General features: G+C 38.3%; 1 protein-coding gene across 1 annotated transcript in view; it reads right to left on the minus strand.

Annotated features, from left to right (window-relative positions):
• The window catches only part of esrrga (estrogen-related receptor gamma a), a 194,216-nt gene extending 187,516 nt beyond the window's left edge, over nucleotides 1–6,700 (minus strand). The window contains exon 1 of the mRNA XM_061237495.1: nucleotides 6,579–6,700. Coding sequence (XP_061093479.1) covers nucleotides 6,579–6,634 — 56 coding nt within the window. The 5' untranslated portion in view covers nucleotides 6,635–6,700. The remainder of the gene's footprint in view (nucleotides 1–6,578) is intronic.
• Between the last annotated feature and the right edge of the window lie 16,306 nt (nucleotides 6,701–23,006).

Consider the following 23,006-nt stretch of genomic DNA (forward strand, 5'->3'; position numbering starts at 1 on the left):
AGAGAGAGAGAGAGAGAGAGAGAGAGAGCATGTCGGCACTCAGCTATTCACTCAAGTGTTGCTATTCCATCTGTGAATGGTAGACCTTTGATTGATTAGACAGGTGCCATTCTTACTAACACAGGAATGATGGCCCTTGCGCATGGTTATGTCCGTGGCCGATGCTCTTTCCCCGCTCCGATGGCTGGCTGGACCAGGTTCCGCCGGCCACACTAATTGCCCCTCAGTGCAGGCCAGTGCCATTTTCTACTTGGTTAGCGATGTGGAGAAAATAATCAAGGTAAATGTACAAATTTATACGAAAATAAACTGGGCGGGGGGGCAACCGTGTGTGTAGTTCAGCAGAAAACAAGACGTCTCTTTTACTCTCTAATTCATACGCTGCAATGTGCTCAGTCTCAGCATTTTGGTTTCAATGCTAATTTGGCAAAAAGCGGGGCACGCGGAGTGTAAAGAATCAATTTCCGGGTGCTTGCGTGCTTGGATTCCTCTTTTTTCTTTTCCCAGATCCTCTGTTATTTAGTTATCAGGAATCGTCCCTTTAACCTCTTTGGTTCAGCCATGATTAATGGGACAGGTGGAATTTAATGCTGCTGTGTTACAATGGTGGTTGAGACCATGCAGCAGATGGACTGTCGGGTTTAATATGATGGACCATGTGCGGAAGTGACAGGCAGGGGTGAACACTTCCTCACAGGATTTTGGCGCCCCAGCTGCCCAAAAGTGCAATCGGACAACATCATTGGAACGAGGAAAGCGCATCCACAAAATAACAGAATTACAAAAAGATTTCATTTGGTTTTATCTGATTATTTTGTGTACAGATTGATCCTTTTTTTAATTAAGTGGAATTTAAACAAATGCAAATGATGTATATGTGTTTCTCAGTTTTCACCATTTTTAATGCAAACTTTCATTTTATGTTAAATACAACACAGTAGGTGTTTGATGAAGTGACATAAAATTTATAAAAATATTGGGTGAAATGTTTAAAATAAAAAATGGTGCTGTGGACAAATGATTTGTTGAAACCAATGGTTTCAATGGTTATATTATCTGCTAAATATGCAGTACGTGTATTTATTTAACTGCATTACCTCCATTGAAACTTAACCATAGGGAAATGCATATTTATTGCATTTGTTTTGTTTTTCTAAATGTATGTGAAAAACAGCTAAATGCACAACTGCTTTAGAGCACCTTTCTCAGCGATGAACTCCCTCAATGCGAGCTCAGTTTGCACCTTTGGCAAGCTATACAGTTCATGTTCTTACGGCAAAGACAGGGTGTGGGGAGGAGGGTTTGTGACCTTACAGGGGTTCAGTCAGGCCACATGTGCCTCTCGCAGTGTTGTATAACAGCCGGTGTGGTCAAGCACAGTTAAGTCGTCTCTATCACCCGGTCCAGACAAGCAAGAAAAGGAACGCATTGTGCTACACACCCTGTGTCTGCCTGTCAAGAGAGGAGACCACGGGAATTTCACACTGTCGTCCACGCACTGTGACATCCAACCACCTTACCTGCCACAGTAAGACATGCAGCCTTTTCATTTGCATCTATCCTAATCACAGCTATGTTACTGTCAGAAATCAGCTGCCACTTTATACATGCCTTTACTCTTTAAAAAAATCTCCATCCCATAGTTATTTTTTATTCACCTGAGCATTTCTACCTATGGAAGGAAGAGGGGATGTAAAAACCAGTTTTAATAGAAATGTATTCAAAATGCCAACTTTTATATGTCAGAATTTTCTTAAAAAATGTTATAAAAATTTTTTTACTGTTTCAATTAAATGAAAGCACAATCCACAGTGCCTCACTTCATACTTCACCTGTCTCTCATTCCACAGCTGAACATGAATTTACCTGATAGCTTTTCCCAACACAATGGGACAGACATTCTGGACCACTCCTAAAACAATTTCAGCGAACTCCCCTCATTAAAAACACTGCAAACAATACAACATCAATAGTAAAGCCGACACTACTTTACTGAAGTGTGGTCATTAAAGTACATTTTATTTTTTCTTAATTACTTACTTTTAAAAGCTTCCCTGACTTTGTTATATTGATTTTGCCCTGATAAATGAGCAATGTAACTAATCTCTCTGAATTTGTCCACTGTGGAGCCTAACAACAGGAGAACAGAGCTACCGAAGGAATCAAGGTTTTCACTAAGGAATGTAGAAAGGATGGAGGTATGGTGTTAGACATCCGAATATACTAAAGTGTGGTGAGAGACACTTAAAAATATGGGGGGTGGCAAAATATCCCAAGTGTACAGCTGAACAGTGAAGAATTGAGAAGAAAGGGATGCTGAACACAGAAAGAGAGCACGCATGAAGTATGGTGGGGGAAAGAGAGGCTAAATATTTCACTGTCACTCCCCATGGAGAGTGACAATTCATTTCCCCCCTCTGCTGCAGGACAATGTCAATTTAACACAAGGCCAATTTATGTAAAAAAGAAACAAACTGCACAAACTCCGCTCATCATGTTTCCTCAAGAGTGCTGGCCGTCCTAGTGTAGAGTGTGGCCACCAGAAACCCCCCGCCCCACACACTCACACACACCCATTCTAGGACATTCTACAGAGGACACAGCCTTCGTTGGTTCCCTGCAGTAAGTCAGAAGAATAATAAAATCTCTGGTGGACACAGTAAAGTTCAGTTCCTGCACCCTGCCCGCTGGGCACATGATCAGCGTTCCCCATTTCACAGGCAAACCAACACAACCCTTTATCCACCATCTCTACACACAATCAGAAACTTAATTTACTCAACTCTTCATCCCAATTTATTCAGGCCACAAAATGTGCAATAGAAAAATCAGGCAGTATCCATCTAGCAGCTATGTATGCCACCAATAAAGGAACAATGTGCCTATTTGTAAACTATTGGTTGGGAACCACAAAAAAGCTTTAGTAGATGTTAGAAGCAGGATCCTTCCAAAAGTCCAATCTCTAAGCCAACCTTAAAAAAATATTTTGTTTTGGATTTATAAAAACAAACGGATGGCGAGACAATGAGTTTCAAAATAAAAAAGTAGATATTTCAAACAGATTATATCAAAGAAATGGAACGTCTACAGGTTAATGCAAAACCAAGGAAATGGTCTCATTCACACAAATACTGATTCTGTCAAAATGCTGATATTGTGGGCTATGATTGCTAATTGTAACACACACCTCTGAAATGCTGTGGACCCAGTCTCAGCTGGCATTGTTCCTCTTAAAACAGCTTTCAAATTCTCATAAAAGCGCATCTACTCCTGTCAGAAAAATCTTGATGGATTGGGTATATATCAGAGCAATTGACAATCGCATAATCAGGTGCTATGTTTTTTTCCCTTTCCTTGGCTGTGTGTGTGTGCGTGCATGTGCATGTGCATGTGTGAGTCGATGCATATCCACAGGACCACTTATTGCACCTTTCAAACAAAAGGCAAAAAGCAGAGCCCTTCCTTACCAGCATTCTCTGTTGAATAATGGAGCGCACATAAGTGTTCTCCCTTTTAACTGGAGTTAATTACCCTAGGAATGCTTTGGACCTCTTGAGGAAGTGGCAACACTCACGTTCAAATAAGTGGGGCTACAATATATGGGGCTACAATAAAGACAATGAGCAGCCAGACAGCAGTTAACGGGAGGGCCGATGGGAGAGACATGTAAAACAGAGAAGGGGAAAGACTGACACCAGGGTGTCTCTGCGCTTTAACAACACATAAAAAAATAAAAACAGTATGAAGCATATTCACATTGTTTTATGGGTGAATTAGTAAATTATTTTATAAAGAGATTAGGAAGAATTTAATTTGCACAATCTCTCTTTATTCCTCTTGATCCCTGCCTCTAGCATTCCACTTCCTCATGCTAGGAAAACATCAAAATCATCAACTTTTCTTCAAAGACAAGCTGCCAAGAGTCTTTTACACTTTCTGCTGCAAAGCGGGCATGGATGGACTCTTGGCTACAATTAGAATGGACAAATTCAGTGACTTGATGAATGATGAACCTATTTATTATCTCTTTCTGTTTGATGGTGAAATACACCCATAGGAATACCCTCTGTCAGAAAATGCCTAAAGATAAAGAACAATCCCCCAGTACAAATATAAAAAAGGCAGATTCAGAGAATGTCTATCATTTGTAATATTTGTAGTTTGTGAATTCACAACATAAGATCAAACAATTTATACCCAGCTGTCCTGTCCCAAAGACAAAATATTAATACAAAGTACACCACAGCACCTCTCCCAAGTAACAACGCAGATGGAGTGTGTTTCTAACACATACATACATACATGCATACATATATATGTATGTATGTATGCGTGTATGTATATATATATATATATATATATATATATATATATATATATATATATATATATATATATATAATTTAACCAAGACATGAAATTACTAAAATAATGAACAAATAGTGATGAAAGAGCAAGTTCGCAATAAATGTGAAATGTTTAGAATGTTTATCCATTTAAATTTGGTCATACATTTTAAACAAGTTCAATATTTATTTGCCATTTATCTGCAAACACAATGTTGCTCCTCTTACATTTTTACACCTGTGGAATTTTTAATCAAATATTAAATCTGTCTATATTTCTACTATTATTTTAGAAAATGTTAAGTATAGAGAGAGAGTGTCTATGTGTATGTGTGTGCATGTTATGTATTTATGAGAGAAAGATGAAGAGCACAGTGCAAATGCAGCAGTGCAATTTTTAATGAACAGAATATACGTCCGGAAGAAAAATATAAAAATGTAACAGATTATATATTTTTATTTAAAAACTATGAACAGAAACAACAGCACACAAAGCATAACATTAACTAATAAACTAATAAATATAATATAAAGAGTAATGTATAAGTCATTTCTTATTAAATAACCTTCTATGGACATACACAACCAGTTTATTTTTAGAGCGTGTGATAATTTATCCAAACAGACAAATAAACAAACAATGAATTATATGCTGAAAAAATTTATGTTTGGGCATACACTGAAATTAATTATTATAATTGCTAAAACAGCACTATAAGAATATATATATATATACATATATATATATATATATATATATATATATATATATATATATATATATATATATATATATATACACACACTATATAAACACTATCTCTTCTGATGCTTTAAAATGATGAGTTAAATTAATTTCTAATTACTGAAAAATCTCACAAAAAGAAAAAACCCAATTGCATCTATTAATTTACTAGAAAAATGTTGATGCAATCCAAGGATTCAAATTACTTAAAAGAAATGCAGAAAAGCTGCAAATCAGCCTAAATAGCGCAGTATGAGTGCAGACACTAAACAAAACAAAAGAAAAAAGCTTACATTCTGTTGGTTGTTAATCATGCATGTGTGTTCTATTAGTTCACAGATTTGCATCATCTTAAACAGGGACTAATTTCAGCATGGAATTCTGATCGCCATCGCAATTATGACAATCATCACAGTTAAGGTTCAGACTGCCAATCTATAACAACAGGGGTTGTTTAAGAAAGAAGCTGGTCAGCCACTGTCATGGCATATCAATTTTAACTGATTTTTAAAAAATCTTTTAATAAACCAAGGGTAGAACTCCATCAATAGTTTCAACATTTGTTTTTTGCAAGCTGGAGCAATGTTAACTCCCAAAGCACTTTTACAGTATGTCCTTTTGCTGAATCTCACTTCAAAAAAATATGTAACAAGAGAAGAGGAACTACAAATGAGTAAACTACAATGTGTGTATTTCTGTGTGTCAGTGTGTGTGTGTGTGTGTGTGCGTGCAAACGTGTGTTTGCGCATTTGATCTTAAGTAATTACCATGGCTATGTCCACGTAAACTTGATCAAGCTCTCCAGCATCTCTAATTTACACTAACATTTTTTTAACATCCCACAACCAGAGCTGAAAATGTGTCCCTCACTTTATACTGTCCCTGTGCATGACTCCTTCAGTGAATCTGTAACAATCCAAATACCTTTAGTGGGCCACATGCTGTGCAGCCTGTCTGAAATTCAAACTCTCCAGGCATTTAAGACAGCTTTCCCCCTGACTGCTTTCTCTCATGCCCTCATGCTCACAAGACACATTTCCTATACTCTGCATATTAACTGAGTGTCAGCACCCCTTGTCTTGTCAACGTCTCCTTAAATTTCCAGGATATAAAAAATTACAACAATATGACCTTCAAGCTGTTAGTTCCCGTTTTAACCCTGAAATCAAGTGTCTATATTTTCCCCTTCTTGGTTCCTAAATTGGGGAGCATAACATCAACTACAGACTTGCCTGAGGCAGTAGTACTCCTCACTGCAGTCCGTACAGTGCACAACATAGACACCAACACGTCAAACATTTCCCATACAACCTGACAGCAACCAAAAATAAATAAATAAAAATAACAAACATACTACCGGCTACCACCACAGGACAAACATGTATAGACACCGCATGCGCAATCACCATACACACACACCAACACACACACAAACACACACACATATGCATTCCTACACAAGAGAAATAAAAATTAAATTTACCTACTCTTGTTCAGAGTGCAAGGAGAAACATTCAGGCAGGGAAAGTTCTACTGAATCCATGTGCACACTGCAACCATAATGTGAGCAAGCCCCCTCTATAAATCAAAGTTCTCTCTCGCACTCTCCCTCTCTCCCTCCCTCTCTCTCCCTGACAGAGCACTGCAATTAACAGAAATTCGCTCCCAGTGACAAGCCTATAGGCACAGCCAGTTGGGACCAAAAGCTCTTGCACTCTTCTAATCAAGGACTTAAAGCCACGATTGGAGCTCATTAATATGAAGTAAGGCTTTACATATGTAGTCCCTCTGGCCCATCCAGATGCCAGATTGGTGGCTTCCTGGCCAATTGGAGCTGGACAAGGTTCTGTCTGCACTCACAGAGAGAAGCAGAGCAGGTGGAGAGGGAGGAGAGAGACAAAGAGGGAGATTGGGGAGAGGGTGACAGCGAGAGAGAGAGAGAGAGAGAGAGAGAGATAGAGAGGGGGGGCGCTTTAAAGAACCAGCACATTCCCTTTGAGAAGACAATCAGTTTGCAGTGTCAGGCACAGGGAGAAATACCTTTCATATCCTCATACAGGACACAGTGTTGTGATCAGAGAAATGTGATTTCAATACAGTATTCATTTGTTTAGCGGTCACTCCTAGCTTTATTATTTTTCCTTTTGGATTTGTCTCATGTCTCCCATCTATTTTTCTTTTTCAAATCATTTTGCCCTGAGAAGAAGTGGAATTCCTTGAAATGCATATTTAAGCCACTAAAATATGCACTTTATTTTATCAGTATTCAAGACTTTCAGGCTAATCCAAATACAAAGCTGTATGTTTGCATGTATTTATGTGTGTACGCATGCATGTGTGTGTGTGTGTATGTCTGTGCGTGAGTGAAAGAGAGAGAGTGTGTATGTGTATGTGTGTGCATGCATATTGTGTATGTATGAAGGAAAGAGAAAGAGCACAGTTCAAATGCAGCAGTGCCATTTTTAATGAACAGAATAACTGTCCAGAAGAAATGTATAATATGATGATAGAACCTAAGTGAAATCTCATTTCAACAATTTTAACAATTTATATTACGGTCTTGGAAAACAAAACAAAAATGTTTGCTTTACAATGAAGGTTACTATGCATGACACATTTATATTGTATTTTGTCTTGAAAAGAAAAAATATCTAGCTTTTCAAGAAGAAAATTATGTTTATTAAATATATATTCTGTCAAGTCAGGGAAATGTGCTCAATACAGTTTCAGTTTGATAGAATGCGCAAAGACTCAAAGAGTTGTTGTCTTGGTCAGGGAATCATGCCGACATATTTCCCCATGCCACACACATCTCGTTGGTGCACTGTATTTCCTCAAGCAGCAGGGAATATATTGCTGGCCTCTCAGTGCACCACAATTCCCCACTGATACAGGAGATCCCCCAGTATGCTAACTATTGTGTCTCACAGTCATGCTGTCTGTGAAACTGTCCCCTCGGTGTTGTCTTTTAACTTGTAGGCAATTGAACCAAATTTTTTTTCTTCTTCATAGTGATAAGTGGTACTCTCTCCACCTTGTTGTCTGTGCGATAATTCACACTCTGCACAATGGGTCCAATCACAGCGACTTCTCTAAATGCTCAAAGGAGAGAGTACACTTATTATTTCACCTTCATGTAGATAAACAAATTACTGTTGGTTGCCGAAGAGAAAACAGTGCTTGATCACAAATTCAGCACAATTCACTATTCGTGGCAAACAAGGCATTACTGTTACCCTGAGTGTTCTTATAACACATGATTTACTACGCCTCTCAAGAATAAGTATCTCAATAGCTTAGTCTTATTATCCTTTCCTTCATATTATTTTTAAGGTATAACAGTACTTTTTGTATGATTGATTGTGGGAACCACAGTGGACCTCTTTTATTGTAAAGACTGTGTTCTATCACAAATTAATTTACACAGTCCCAACATGTGTTTTTGCAAAACCGCGTAGTTGTAGTCACTAGATTGCTTCAGGAAACAAATGTCAATAAGCCAATGGCCATAAAAAGAAATATGTCCTCTGGAAGGCCTCAAAGCAATAGGGAAAGGGATAGAGAAGGGCAGAAAGAAAGAGAGATGTACAAAATACCTTCCCTCTAATGGTACACTAATCCCATGTCTACACTGCAATAAGGTAGGTGTTATAGTCATTAAACCTGACAATGTATTTGATTAAACTAATCATAAAATCATGTGTTAATGTGTTGTAAATACACATTTCTTGAAAAACTGGAAATCTCCAAAATTAATAAATGCAATTAAACAAAACAGACATATAACAAACTGACTTCTGTTGCATTGGAGAACAAAAATGGTTTATCTCATATACCCCCACCCTTAAAGTGCAATAAAGTTTCCAATGTCCTTCCAGGAGAAGATAACAGACATTGAAATTTTAACTTTTGTTTAGAAAGCAATGCACACTTAATTTATTCTTCTGGATTGTGTGGTTTTTAAAAGGCATATTTAATTTCCACACAACTATCCACGATGGTTTTGAGGAGGCAAAGGAAATGTTTCAAAGAGCTTCCTCTTAAAAATTTGTGAGTCTAGGGACATTGTAAATGTGTTTTAATTGGCAGAGCTACCTGTGTACCAGTGGATCCCTGGGGATTGGCATACATTTTCACATATAGATTTACTATGATCAAAAAAGCTTGCATTTCAGCTACAGCTTCAGTCAACATCATTTCTACAAGCAGAATAATGACCATTATCATTGGCATTTCTTTTCATTATTACTTTCTGTGTCTGATATTGAACGTGGATGAGAGTAGCACAGCACATATGGACACACACACAAAGTGTTGTGGCTTCTTTTCAAAATATTCCCACACACACATACACATATAGACACATACTGTTTGCACAAACATTCAACAAATCAGTCATCTCCACTCCAGAAAGAAATATCTCTAAAAACAGTATCAGAAATGCTGCTCCTTTTTGTAATAAACAATTATATTTACAATGTAAATCCAAGTACAGTAGCTAAACTACTATGTAGACACTATCCCCTCTCTACTTCAAGCTCCTGGAATTATGACACTATTAATACGATTAAATTCTGGAAAAAACATTCTTTTCTTCCTTTAATAGCCTCTAATCCACAAAACCTTCATGAATACATCAGAACTTAAGCATGCTGAGCCCTGAAGGGCTGATTGCTCCTGGTGTCGATATGTGTCAATAGCCGCTCTTCTTTTTCATTAGCGGTTTTCATTCAGTTGCATGTATCAAATGCCACACTTCCAGTGCCCCATCTTCTTTTAGAATGCACTTCATAATACAAACAGGGAACATATGTGAAAGTAATGTTGATCCTGAGATCCCAGGCTTAGCATTCCATTAATAAGCGACATCCTGGATTCAGTCAACATTTGTATTTAATAGTGTGTCCTTTAAATTCTAAATCTTCATTAATATGTTTTGATGAGTTCACTGTGAACGTTAATATTATTAATTAATTCACTGAACCAGTTTGTAAAGAAGAACAAAAAGAAAAATGCATCTCATTGGGTCATGAATAAAGACAAATTTTTACTGAAACCAGGGCAAAATGAGCAAAAAAAGAGGCCTAAACGCTCAATTGTGAACACATACTACATTGCATTACATTATATTATTGGCATTTGGCAGCCTCTCTTATCCAGAGCGTCGTACAACAAAATATTAATATGAAGAGAGCCCTGCATCAGCAGCCTTTTTTGCATGTGAAATGTTAAACAAAATGATGACCCCTTTGGTCACAAGCTGTTGACACCTGCCTAGGAATTACCAGGGCTCACATGGCGCTGCATCAATCACAGCAGTCAATAGGGTCGGGCAAGTTCATTTAGGTCACATGTCAGCCGTCTAGGCCATGAAAATGCAGTCAATGCAGCTGCTGCTGGAGTTGTTTAAAATCAACTTGTCAAAATTGGGCCTAAATAAATTCAAGATGTTGGTTGTTTATTCATTCACGTGTTGGTGAGCCATTGGCATCTGTGTGCGAGTGCTTTTTGTTTTTTGTTACCTTTCCTTATGAATTAATACTCTGTCTGATGCTCCCACTGATATACATTATCTCAGAATTAATTCACCATTGTGCAAAATGGGTATCTGCATGTCTTGTGTATTTAGGCATCAACAGCACGATGACCTTGAGATTTTTTTCTTCTTCTATTTAGTCTGGAAAGCTATGCTCTATCTCACATGCTGCCAAGATTGTTTCGTTTTTCAAGTTCCTCAAATTTAATCTTGGGTAACCTGGGTAAAAGTAAATGTTATGCCCCTCAAACTCTGAATGTATGGCATAAGGAACTGATCTCAAGTTACAATGGAGTGTAATTGTTGTTTATACTTATTTGTAATAATTGTCCTTATGAACTATCCATCCATCCATCCATTATCTGAACCCGCTTATCCTGATCAGGGTCGCAGGGGGGCTGGAGCCTATCCCAGCATACATTGGGCGAAAGGCAGGAATACACCCAGGACAGGTCGCCAGTCTATCACAGGGCACACACACCATTCACTCACACACTCATACCTACGGGCAATTTAGACTCTCCAATCAGCCTAACGTGCATGTCTTTGGACTGTGGGAGGAAACCGGAGTACCCGGAGGAAACCCACGCAGACACGGGGAGAACATGCAAACTCCGCACAGAGAGGCCCCGGCCGACGGGGATTCGAACCCAGGACCTCCTTGCTGTGAGGCGGCAGTGCTACCCACTGCACCATCCGTGCCGCCTACCCTTATGAACTAGTATTATTTAATTTATTTGTATTTATGATTTAGAACATTACTTTTATTCCTTTTTTTATTTTTTTAACTTTTTTGGGTATTTTTATTGTAATAGCATTTTGTAATCTCAGCACCATTGTAAATGAGGGCTCATTCCCTCAGTATCTCTATAAGAATGACATAAAGGTTGATTTATTGCGCAAGCAGCATGCCACTCCCTTGCCCACATGTTTGTGGGTGCATAGACATATAGTGTAGCTCTGCACACACAGATATACAAGCATGCCACTCACTCATGTACAAACAATTTTTCATATAAACACACAATCATACATGCACACATACACACACATTTGAGGCTCTGTTTGGAGACCATCTCCGCGTGAAGTGTGGTGCAGTAGGTATGGCATAGTTTGGCATGTCTCCACAATGACACGATGCACAGGGCCTGCTGCAATGTTTTCAAGACACCACTGTGCGCTCCCTTGCTTCATCAGGGCACAGCTGTGTAAGACTGCATCCAGGAATGCCATACAATGACAAAGGCATATACAGTAAATACACTTTTCCCAGAGAAACTACCATCCAACTTCAATATCTTTCCCAACAAATACTGTATGAATACTGCAAATAGACTAACACACACCCACACACACAGAGACATGTGGAATATTTAAATATAAATAGATTCCGTTAGGTTTAAGCAGTTACACACTGCATTTGGCATGTATGAGAAAGTGTTGCTATGATCTGCCAATTTGAGATAGGGATACAGACGTGCCCAGGACTCTGGTGTGTTTACAATCTGCAGTTCAGTAGTGGACAACAGAGGGAGCTACTGACTGTGATCTGACCATTGAGCTTGTGCAGTGTGGGGAATATGACCATGATCAGTGGGGCCATTTGCTCTGAGTGAGATGCTGCCCGTACAGGATCCTGCCGATAAAACTTTCATCTTCCACTCATAATTATGTAAATCTCCTTTCACAACGTGAAATCAAAGAACTAACACCATGCCGTGTGCTTTGCTTACAGCCAAGTAACACAATGGCTACACACACAACTTGTGATGATAAAGATTTTCTGAGACAGAATTTCAAGCATTAACTTGTCGTGCTTGTGTGAAAACCAAAATAATATAAAAACAATAAGTATTTGGTTTTTAGATTTGTATTCAATCTCTTTTAATGGTGACGCTGGATATTCATTGGATACAAAAGAAGCATACGAATACACACACATATGCGGGGAACAAAAATCCCTTTAATGGCTGGGTTAAACAACTGCTACCACTGCATTCTCACCTCCCTGAGCAGAAAACTCTGCCAAACAAACCACTGTTATAAGAAGAAATAACACAAGGTTACAGAGGCTGAAATGAGCGAGGGGCTAAGTAATCTAATGGTCTATCAGCAGGTACAATTGTCACATGAAGGAAAGTGCCAATTTCAAAGACCCCCTGCTTGGCAGGGTGATAGCATGTTCTGTGGGCTTGGGGGCAGTGGGTGGGTGGGGGTGGAGGGGGGTGATGCCATTTGATGGGGCTAACCTTCCTTTGATTCTGTCACTGCTGTTGCCACATGCCTCCTGTGGCCCCCAATACTGGGACCAAATTGTACTGCTTCATTTTTCCTTTAAGACAACTCCCGCCTCACTTCAGCGTCAGAGGAGATGCAGTGACATTATGCATGCATACATATGCGTACGCATATACAAACTTGCACACAGTGAGGTCAGCTAATCACAGGCCCTGATATGTGATTCATGTTAATGCATTAGGAACAGGTATTTGCACATTGGTTTGGCTAGAAAGGAGGAGACCCCTCTAATCCTTATCTGAGGTTGCAATTAAGACTTCAGAACCTTACATATTTAAAAAAAAAACCTTAACCACCTCTCTGCCCCTTTCTACAGGAGTGGAATAATATCAGCCTTTAAACATAACTCCTGACATCCAACTGACCCAATGGATATGTATCTAAATCTACAAAATTTTCATTCAAAACTCTACTGACATTTGCACAGCATAGTATTTATTCCTGAAGGAGCTGAATTGTATGTCCTGTAAAACAAGAGAGCTCAGAGGTTTTGCCCAATGTGAGATAAGGCATGTACTTCTTAAAAAGGAGCAGGGCCTATAAACAGATTGGACTGTTTTCCGTTTTGAAGCCTGCTCAATACATGCGTCATACCTGTAGTTTGGCAAACAGAGAGCTACTTCAGATTCGCAAACAGTGGGCCCACAAAGGAAGTTTAAGAGAAGGGAGGACTTGTGCTACTCAGTGTGTTTTTCATTTATTTTGGCTGAGAATTAGACACAATTAATAATGAATAATTTCTTCATTAGTTTCTGATAAAAGTTGTTAAATGTCAGTCATTATAGCTCAGTTTTACTGAAAGTGGAGTTGGTTGAATGTTGCATTTGGGGGATCGACAATCTTTGAAACAGAGTGGTTGAAAATCTTTGTAGAAATGCAAGAGGACAACAGGTTGATGTCTGACTATAGGAGCCAATGCTGGCCACCTTCATACACTCACTAAGTGCAGTAGCTTAAGTACACTTACTATGGATGAAGGAGTATGGCATGTTCAACCGACTATATTAGTCCATTGGGGGGGTTGCTATTCAACAATCAATCATGTGAATTGTTTTGTCAATGTTGGATGTTTTAGGTCAGGCCAAAAGGTCCCATAACACCAAAGAAATAATAAGAAAAGAAGTCTCTGCTCTGCCGGGCAGTGGCAAATGTGCATATATTTTTTTGTTTTTCCACAGTAACTACATTCGCACAACAACCACCTGGTGTCAAATGTGAGCACTTGAATCCACAGCTTGCAAAAAATGTATGTAGATTCAAACAAATATAAGCCTATTCATAATTACAATTACTAGGCTGAATTATGAAGAAATTTGCCTGGCAGCCAATGCAGGTGGAAAACTTGTGAATGAAAGCTTAATAATATGAAACGGATGTCTACCATTAACCAAAATAACATGATATATAGTTCATTAATAAGTCACTCATTAAAACAAACTGCAGAACATTCACTGTTCTTGCTCATCTAGTGTTGACATTTGGGGGTGACTTTTGTCTTTAAAACAAAGTGCAGAAGATGTGTATTAAAAAAAACATTTCCATTCCATCGCTCTAATGTTAACAAAATAAAAATGTATTTGTTATTTGTTAGGCTATTGATCGCCTTTAACCATCACAGCTCCACAAGCTAGCAAGCACCTTTTATTTGAATAGTAATGAACTGAGCAGTACCAGAAGTATGATCCTACACAATCAACAACTTCTCTACAGTTGCACCCATCATGATCCCTATATATATTTTTGGTGATGCCGTGATCAAGTCTGTCGCTGATGGTTTTGGCTATCGCTTCCTCCAGTCGATTTACTGCATGTACGTAGCTACATGTGCACATTGTGTTCAAGACACCTAGCAGTACTGAGTAGGCTACAGAGCCCCAGTTGGTAAAAACATGTAATATATATATATATATATATATATATATATATATATATATATATATATATATATATATATATATATATATAAAAAAATATACATACACTGATCAGCCACAACATTAAAACCATCTGCTTAATTTTTTTTCATGATTAAAAATGCTTCAAACTGTATTAATTTGTCTATGAACACTTAATATTTCATTATATGATATCTGTACTTATATAAGCAATAAATAAGTTTAGCAAACATAATTGTAGGTATGTAGATAAGACCAGTAGTTTTCAAGATGGTTTTTGTTCCAACCAGAATTGCAATCCCAGATTTTTAACAAGCTGTTATTTTTTTTCTAAATTAGTTTTTTTTGAGTGATTATTTACCCTCTTAATCCAGATTACAGTATCTCTGAAATTGCTATGCATGCAAAGAAGAATAAAAGCCCATGAATTTATTGTGCTTATTATGCTATATTGCAAACAATTACAATAAATGAGGTAACACATATTTTTTAACTGATCAAATTAAAAACTAAGGTGAATCAATAGGCTCCTAATTAGGTTGCTGAATGCAGATGTTTTAGGCTGGAGCCACACTTCCTGCGACGAGAAGCGACAATGACATCATCCCCATTCATTTCCAATGGAGATTTTTTGTGTCTCCAAGGCATTTTGGGATACCTGGCATTGCGAGGCAAGCAGGCAAGCAGACGAAGCGCTGGATTGTGTTTATTTCCTTTCAATACAGACTCGTTTCAACAAGGGACCTCCAGGCTATTTTGGCAGCAAGAATAAAAGAAACCACTTAGTTACTAAGAAGACTATTAAATACAAAGTGTCATGTCTGCATTTTTGTTTCCTCAGTGGAAATCTCACTGAGCCTTTTTCACTGTGACAGGTTCTGTGCAGAATCCTGACACACAAACCAATGATATCAAGAATACAAAACTACCTCAGACAGCAAAACTGTAAATGTGCCTCTGCTTCGTCAAGTTCTAAATGAAATCTGCTGCTTCAATTAACTGAATGCTTAAGTTCTGGCACACAACTCCCCCCGTCATCACTGAAGATGATGATCATGTCCAAATCACAAACTCAATCTTCACTTCATTTGTTGTATTGAAATGCTGAAACCCCACCCCCTAACCACCATCATCACCTCTACCCCCTGCAATGTGCAGGTCCAGGGAGACCACCCCTCAGGGAATTTATTCTTATTATTATATAATTTATGATAAACCGCTGAGTGTTCCAAGAGTAATGTACTTAGGTAAGAAAGGTGATGGCTCAGAGCTCCATTCATGGGTGCATGCCATGGTGCTGAAATGCATTGTTATTTCATAGATCACAGTAAACAAGCACATTTAACCTGTTCACTAGTTTACGCTTGCATAGTGCAGTAATTTTCATTGAACCATTTGAAGGTAAAACAGATGGAATGTGGCATCAAATTGTGCCTGTTACACTGTTACACTTAACTTTTTGCACACTTTATTGTGTTGTGACGTAATTTTAAATGGATAAAATTGCCATCTATGCCCATCACTCTACACTCAATAACCCATAATGACAAAGTGAAAACGTCTGTATTAAAAATCAAAGACTGAAATCTTATTTACATAAGTAACTGCAATAAAAGGCCAAAAAAAGAGAAATACAGTGGTGTGAAAAAGTGTTTGCCCCCTTCCTGATTTCTTATTTTTTTGCATGTTTGTCACACTTAAATGTTTCAGATCATCAAACAAATTCAAATATTATTCAACGACAACACAAGTAAACACAAAATGCAGTTTTTGAATGAAGGTTTTTATTATTAAGGGAGAAAAAAAATCCAAACCTACATGGCCCTGTGTGAAAAAGTGATTGCCCCCCCTGTTAAAACATAACTTAACTGTGGTTTATCAAACCTGAGTTCAATTTCTCTAGCCACACCCAGGGCTGATTACTGCCACACCTGTTCTCAATCAAGAAATCACTTAAATAGGACCTGTCTGACAAAGTGAAGTAGACCAAATGATCCTCAAAAGCTACACATCATGCCGAGATCTAAAGAAATTCAGGAACAAATGAGAAAGAAAGTAATTGAGATCTATCAGTCTGGAAAAGGTTATAAAGCCATTTCTAAAGCTTTGGGACTCCAGTGAACCACAGTGAGAGCCATTATCCACAAATGGCGAAAACATGGAACAGTGGTGAACCTTCCCAGGAGTGGCCGGCCGACCAAAATTACCCCAAGAGCGCAGCGACGACTCATCCAAGAGGTCACAAAAGACGGCACAACAACATCCAAAGAACTGCAGGCCTCACTTGCCTCAGTTAAGGACAGTGTTCATGACTCCACCATAAGAAAGAGACTGGGCAAAAATGGCCTGCATGGCAGAGTTCCAAGACAAAAACCACTGGTGAGCAAAAAGAACATTAAGGCTCGTCTCAATTTTGCCAGAAAACATCTTGATGATCCCCAGGACTTTTGGGAAAATACTCTGTGGTCTGACGAGACAAAAGTTGAACTTTTTGGAAGGTGTGTGTCCCATTACATCTGGCGTAAAAGTAACACCGCATTTCAGAAAAAGAACATCATACCAACAGTAAAATATGGTGGTGGTAGTGTGATGGTCTGGGGCTGTTTTGCTGCTTCAGGACCTGGAAGACTTGCTGTGATAAATGGAACCATGAATTCTGCTGTCTACCAAAAAATCCTGAAGGAGAATGTCTGGCCATCTGTTTGTGACCTCAAGCTGAAACGAACTTGGGTTCTGCAGCAGGACAATGATCCAAAACACACCAGCAAGTCCACCTCTGAATGGCTGAAGAAAAACAAAATGAAGACTTTGGAGTGACCTAGTCAAAGTCCTGACCTGAATCCTATTGAGATGCTGTGGCATGACCTTAAAAAGGCGGTTCATGCTCAAAAACCCTCCAATGTGGCTGAATTACAACAATTCTGCAAAGATGAGTGGGCCAAAATTCCTCCACAGCGCTGTAAGAGACTCATTGCAAGTTATCGCAAACGTTTGATTGCAGTTGTTGCTGCTAAGGGTGGCCCAACCAGTTATTAGGTTTAGGGGGCAATCACTTTTTCACACAGGGCCATGTAGGTTTGGATTTTTTTTTTCTCCCTTAATAAAAACCTTCATTTAAAAACTGCATTTTGTGTTTACTTGTGTTGTCTTTGACTAATATTTAAATTTGTTTGATCTGAAACATTTAAGTGTGACAAACATGCAAAACAAATAAGAAATCAGGAAGGGGGCAAACACTTTTTCACACCACTGTATGTCCATCTAGGCTTTTTATTCATATTTCTGTCACTCCAAGGTCTTAGCATGAGAAAACATATCACACATCACAGAAAGCATAAAATATTTATGTACTTAGAAGCAGAAATCGCAAAACAAAACAATGCCAAGTATTACACTATATACAACTAGCGTAACTATAGGAATACATGCCATTTTGGTATCACGTTATAGAAATGACAGCTCTTTTTATACTTATAGTGAGTTCCCTAATTTTTTCTGTATTCCACAATTTTAGATTTGTAATCAAACAATTAGGTGAGATCTATTTCTGGTGTAGCCTACTGTACTCCCACATTCACATAAATCCCTGCATATTAAAAAAAAGTTACTCAGGAAATAAAATTCCGGTAGGTGGTTGGAACAACAACATTGAATGTTGGTCGTTAGATTTTCATGTGATTTGTAGTCTTTATTAAGTACATGCAGTGTGACTTCACACAGTGTTAATACAATCCTATTTCAAAACCCGGTTTTACAGAAACATTTCCTCAAAAATGTCAGTGGTTGCAGTCGGCACCTCATATTTACAAGATTATAGAATTTTAAATTAAAACGCTCTTAAATTAGATTCATGTTGTCTTTACCTTTCAATTTTGTTAAAAATATTGGGGGTGTGATTGACAAGTTCAGTGAGATATTTCTGTTATATCCCTCAGGTGTCTAGGGGTAGGAGGGAGTGTGTAACATATATTTTTGACCAGGTGGAAGGGTGTTGAGTGCATTTGTTGTAAATAATGAGGACCAGACAAGAATTAAAGTGCGAGAAGGTGTATATTATACAAAAGTGCAAGAAGTGCTATTTACAATCGTTACAAGTATTTACAGAACAACAAAGAACACATTTAGGTCACAAGGCCAAGGGACACGGATGTTGCCAAATAAAGGAAATAAACAAAACCAAACCAAGCTAGAACCAAAGATAGGCTGACTGACAAAGCAAACAAACAGAAGCCTATCTGACTACTCTAACAAAACACAAATTACACAGTTGGCAACCACCCCTTTCCTAATGTGTCGAATACACTAATACCACCTACATGTAGCCACAGTGTATAGAGGCCTCTATCTTACCTGCCTCAGGGACTGGACTGGACTGGACTGGACTGGACTGGACTGGACTGGACTGGACTGGACTGGACTGGACTGGACTGGACTGGACTGGACTGGACTGGACTGGACTGGACTGGACTGGACTGGACTGGACTGGACTGGACTGGACTGGACTGGACTGGACAGGACCTAGGTTTTAACACATATACAAGGGAGAGCTGAATGAGATGAGTGAGAGAGTGAATGGCAGCAAACACAAAGCTTTTATCTAGCAGAGGAGGGATGTGATTGGTTGAGACGGGACCAGGATAATGACGATTGACAGGAGGGACAGCGAATGGAATGGTGAATGGCCACTTGCGGAGTAAAAAAGGAGGAAAAAACAGAGGGAACACAACAAAGCAACATGGAAACGTAGCAATTTAAAAAAGCCATTTAGTCAATGTAGTTGTGTACCTATTTTGTGACAACCTGCACTGTAATAACATACAGTTTCATTAATACAATGTATTTCAAAAATACACACCCTAAGGGCACATGTGAAAGAAATTTAATTGGGAAGTTTGTAATTTTATTTTTTTCTTAAAATTTTAAAGCAAGATTAAAAGGCCCTGTGCAAAAGTTTTGGAACCCTTGTCAGCTAATACTTTGTAACTCCTCCTCAAACTGTAACAGCTTGTAAACGCTTCCTAAGAGTCTTTCAATTCTCGCTTTTGGAATTTTTGGCAGAACATCTCTAGCTCAGAAATATTCTTCAGCCTCCTTGCATGTACGGCATGTTTGAGATCTCTCCACAGATTTGTAATAATATTCAAGTGGTCTGTGGTGGCCATTCCAAAACCTTCTTTCGTCTTTCCTGGAGGTACTTCATGGTTGATTTTGAGGTATGATTGAGATCATCGTCTTGCTGGAATACCCAACCTCTCTTCAACTTCAATGTCTGGACTGACCTTAGCCTCACAATATTACCTGTGCCCCCAGTTGGCACACAACCCCAAAGCATAATGGATCCACCTCCATGTTTCACTGTTGGCAAGGTGTTTCTCTACAAAGGCTTCACCTTTCTTTCTCTAAACATACCTTCTTTGGTGGTGGCCAAAAAGTAACATTTTGGTTTTGTCAGTCCAAAGCACATTGTTCCAAAAGGCTTCAGGCTCCTCAATGTATTCTTTTACATACTTCAGACACTTAATTTTGTGTTGAGGTAATTCTTTCTAGCACATCTGCCATTAGGTCTTTGTTGTTGAAAGTATGTTGTATTGTTGTCCTGTGAACAGCTAGACCTGTGTTTCCTATTCTTTTTCGCAGCTGTTTTGCAGTCATGTCTGGGTTCTTCTGGGCCTCAGGCCATTCTTTCTGAAATCTTTCTTGGTCTTCCAGACCTTGCCTTAACTTCAACTGTTCCATTTTCTAATGTTTCTGACAGTGGAAATAGACAATTTGAAATGTTGAGAGAGTTTTTGTAGCCTTCTCCTTCTTGGTGTAAATGTCATTCTGACATCCTTGGTCAACTGTTTCGAGGAACCCTGTCATGCCTGCCAGTTCCCGGATCCCTGTCCTTTTGTTTATGTGTTTCCCCAGTTCCCCTTGTGTTGTGTATTGTATTTCATTTACTTCTGTGCTTTTATTTTTCCATGTTGTAGGTTTCCTTCCTTTCCTGGTTTTCCATCCCATACAGTCATTCCACTCATCTCGTTACCCCGCTTCACTTCCTGATCAGTTTCAACTGCTTTGTCATCACCTCATTTATTCCATTAGCACTGATTTCAGCTGCCTCACAGTTCTCATCACATTCCTCACCCCTCAATCAATCATTCAATTAGTACTGGCACATGTAGAGCATTCACTTCCACATAGTTACTAGTTAGATTCCCTACACATGTCCTTTTCACTATTTAGTTCCAGCTCACACTCCCTTCCCTGCCAGACTGTGAAGTTTCTTCTGCATTGAAGAATGGTTGTATTTGGAAAACAGCATACTATTAACACTGATATGTTATATGATAACTTGCTTATACAAAGTCTTCAAACAGAAGAGAAAAATATAAGAAATTACTTGAGGAAATTAAACAATTTGGAGATATTTAACAATTTGGATGTATTTAACTAATATCCATGATTAGAGAAGCCTACTTGATAAAAAACATAAAAATAAATGATGGAAAAACAATGGTTTTAAATATAATGGGACAAATGCTCCTTTATTCAGTCCTGTCAGAACCAGTGCGACACAGTGTGACTTTGGAGCAAAACTCCCTCTGCCTAGGTCAACAGACCAACATTAAGTACTCAGCAGCTTTAGTTATGTCCTCTCATTTTAAACTAATATCACCCCCACCCCCACCCCCATTTCTCCCCTCCTCAGGTTTGATAACAAATATTCTCTCACCTAGATTAGAAATGTTAAGTAATTATACCGTTGGCCCTCCTACGGGTTATTCATGGAACTCACAAGTTGTAAAAGAGCTTTCTCTATATAAATAGGTTACTTCAGAGGGTGACTTTAATTATGTTGGTTTCAAACAGAACATGAGTACAGTATTCCAGTGGGATTAACCATCTGCAGCTCTTTGTTAACAAAGCACAAATGTATGCCAGAGCAGACCGTCTGCCGTGGCTCAACATTGAATTTATTCAGCTACAGCACAACCACCGGTGAATTATTCCACTAATAAAGATTGCAAGTAGCAGAGATAAAATCTACATATGAGAAAAAAGAGTGCAGTTGAGAGGTTTTCAAGGACAACAAAATTAAGTTGAAAGACAGAGCCGGGCTGAAAATATTGTGAGTAGGGTGCTTGGTCTTGTAAGTATTAGTTTGGGATAATGCTGTTTTTAGAATACTCAGAGGAAGCCGACTCACTGGTAGAGATGGGTAACTGAACCCAGTACCACTATGGCACCGGTTCCGATATGATTGGTATCTACCACACCAAATTGTTTTTGTTGCCTCATTTCAGTGCCACATGGTTTCAATCACAAATGTTTGCTCTGTGGACTCATTCAGCTGCAGTTAATGTTAACTGTTAAGATTTTATCACCGTTTTTATGTTTGGTGTCAAATTGACCCCAACAGTTTAAATAAATGCAAAATGATACTTTGTGTGTTACCTTCTTATTGTCTCCAAAATGAGCTAAGCCATTTATCCATAAATTTTAAAAATTGGAGAAACTCAATTTCAAATTAATTTAAGGCAAAGGTACAATAAGTTAAAGTTTGGCACCTGTATGGGACAGTGCCACCAGAATCATCCACAAATAAATCTGAGATGAAAATAAAAATGGTTGTATATTTTCTTACATTTTATACAGTTTCTGAGGGTCAAAATAACCGCACACAACACATTATAAGTTGGTACAGGACTTCTGAAAACAAAGCATTATGTTTATTGCAGGCTTACTATTTAATCCCACCAAATTCAAAAATGTAAAGAAATAATACAGTATCAAGTTAAAAAAGGTTAACTGGTTTTTAAGAGATGTTAACCCCTGAAGTATAGGCCCCTTTTCTTAAGACAAGCTTGAAAATGCCATACCCAAGGTTTTTTTTAAAACCTTCTGCCTCCAGGCATAATCCTTGTCTCTTTGGGGTTTGTTTTCCCAGAGTGGAAATTTAAATATTACTAAAACAAAGTAACAGAAGCACAAACACAGTGAAAGTGGTAGTTTTTTTGCATTTGGACCATTGTCATGAAAAGGATTGTGACAGGCTTCTATAAAAAGCTCTATATGAATAAAACTGAATGTTACTGTAATGTATTGTGAATTTTATAACATTGCCATTACATGGCAGCCAAATTGTGAGAATATTTTGTGTTAGTTGGTGACTACATGCAAAGGTAAGATTTGCGTTATGT

This window comes from Conger conger, chromosome 1 (genome assembly GCF_963514075.1).
Source record: "Conger conger chromosome 1, fConCon1.1, whole genome shotgun sequence".
NCBI classification, from domain to species: Eukaryota; Metazoa; Chordata; class Actinopteri; order Anguilliformes; family Congridae; genus Conger; species Conger conger.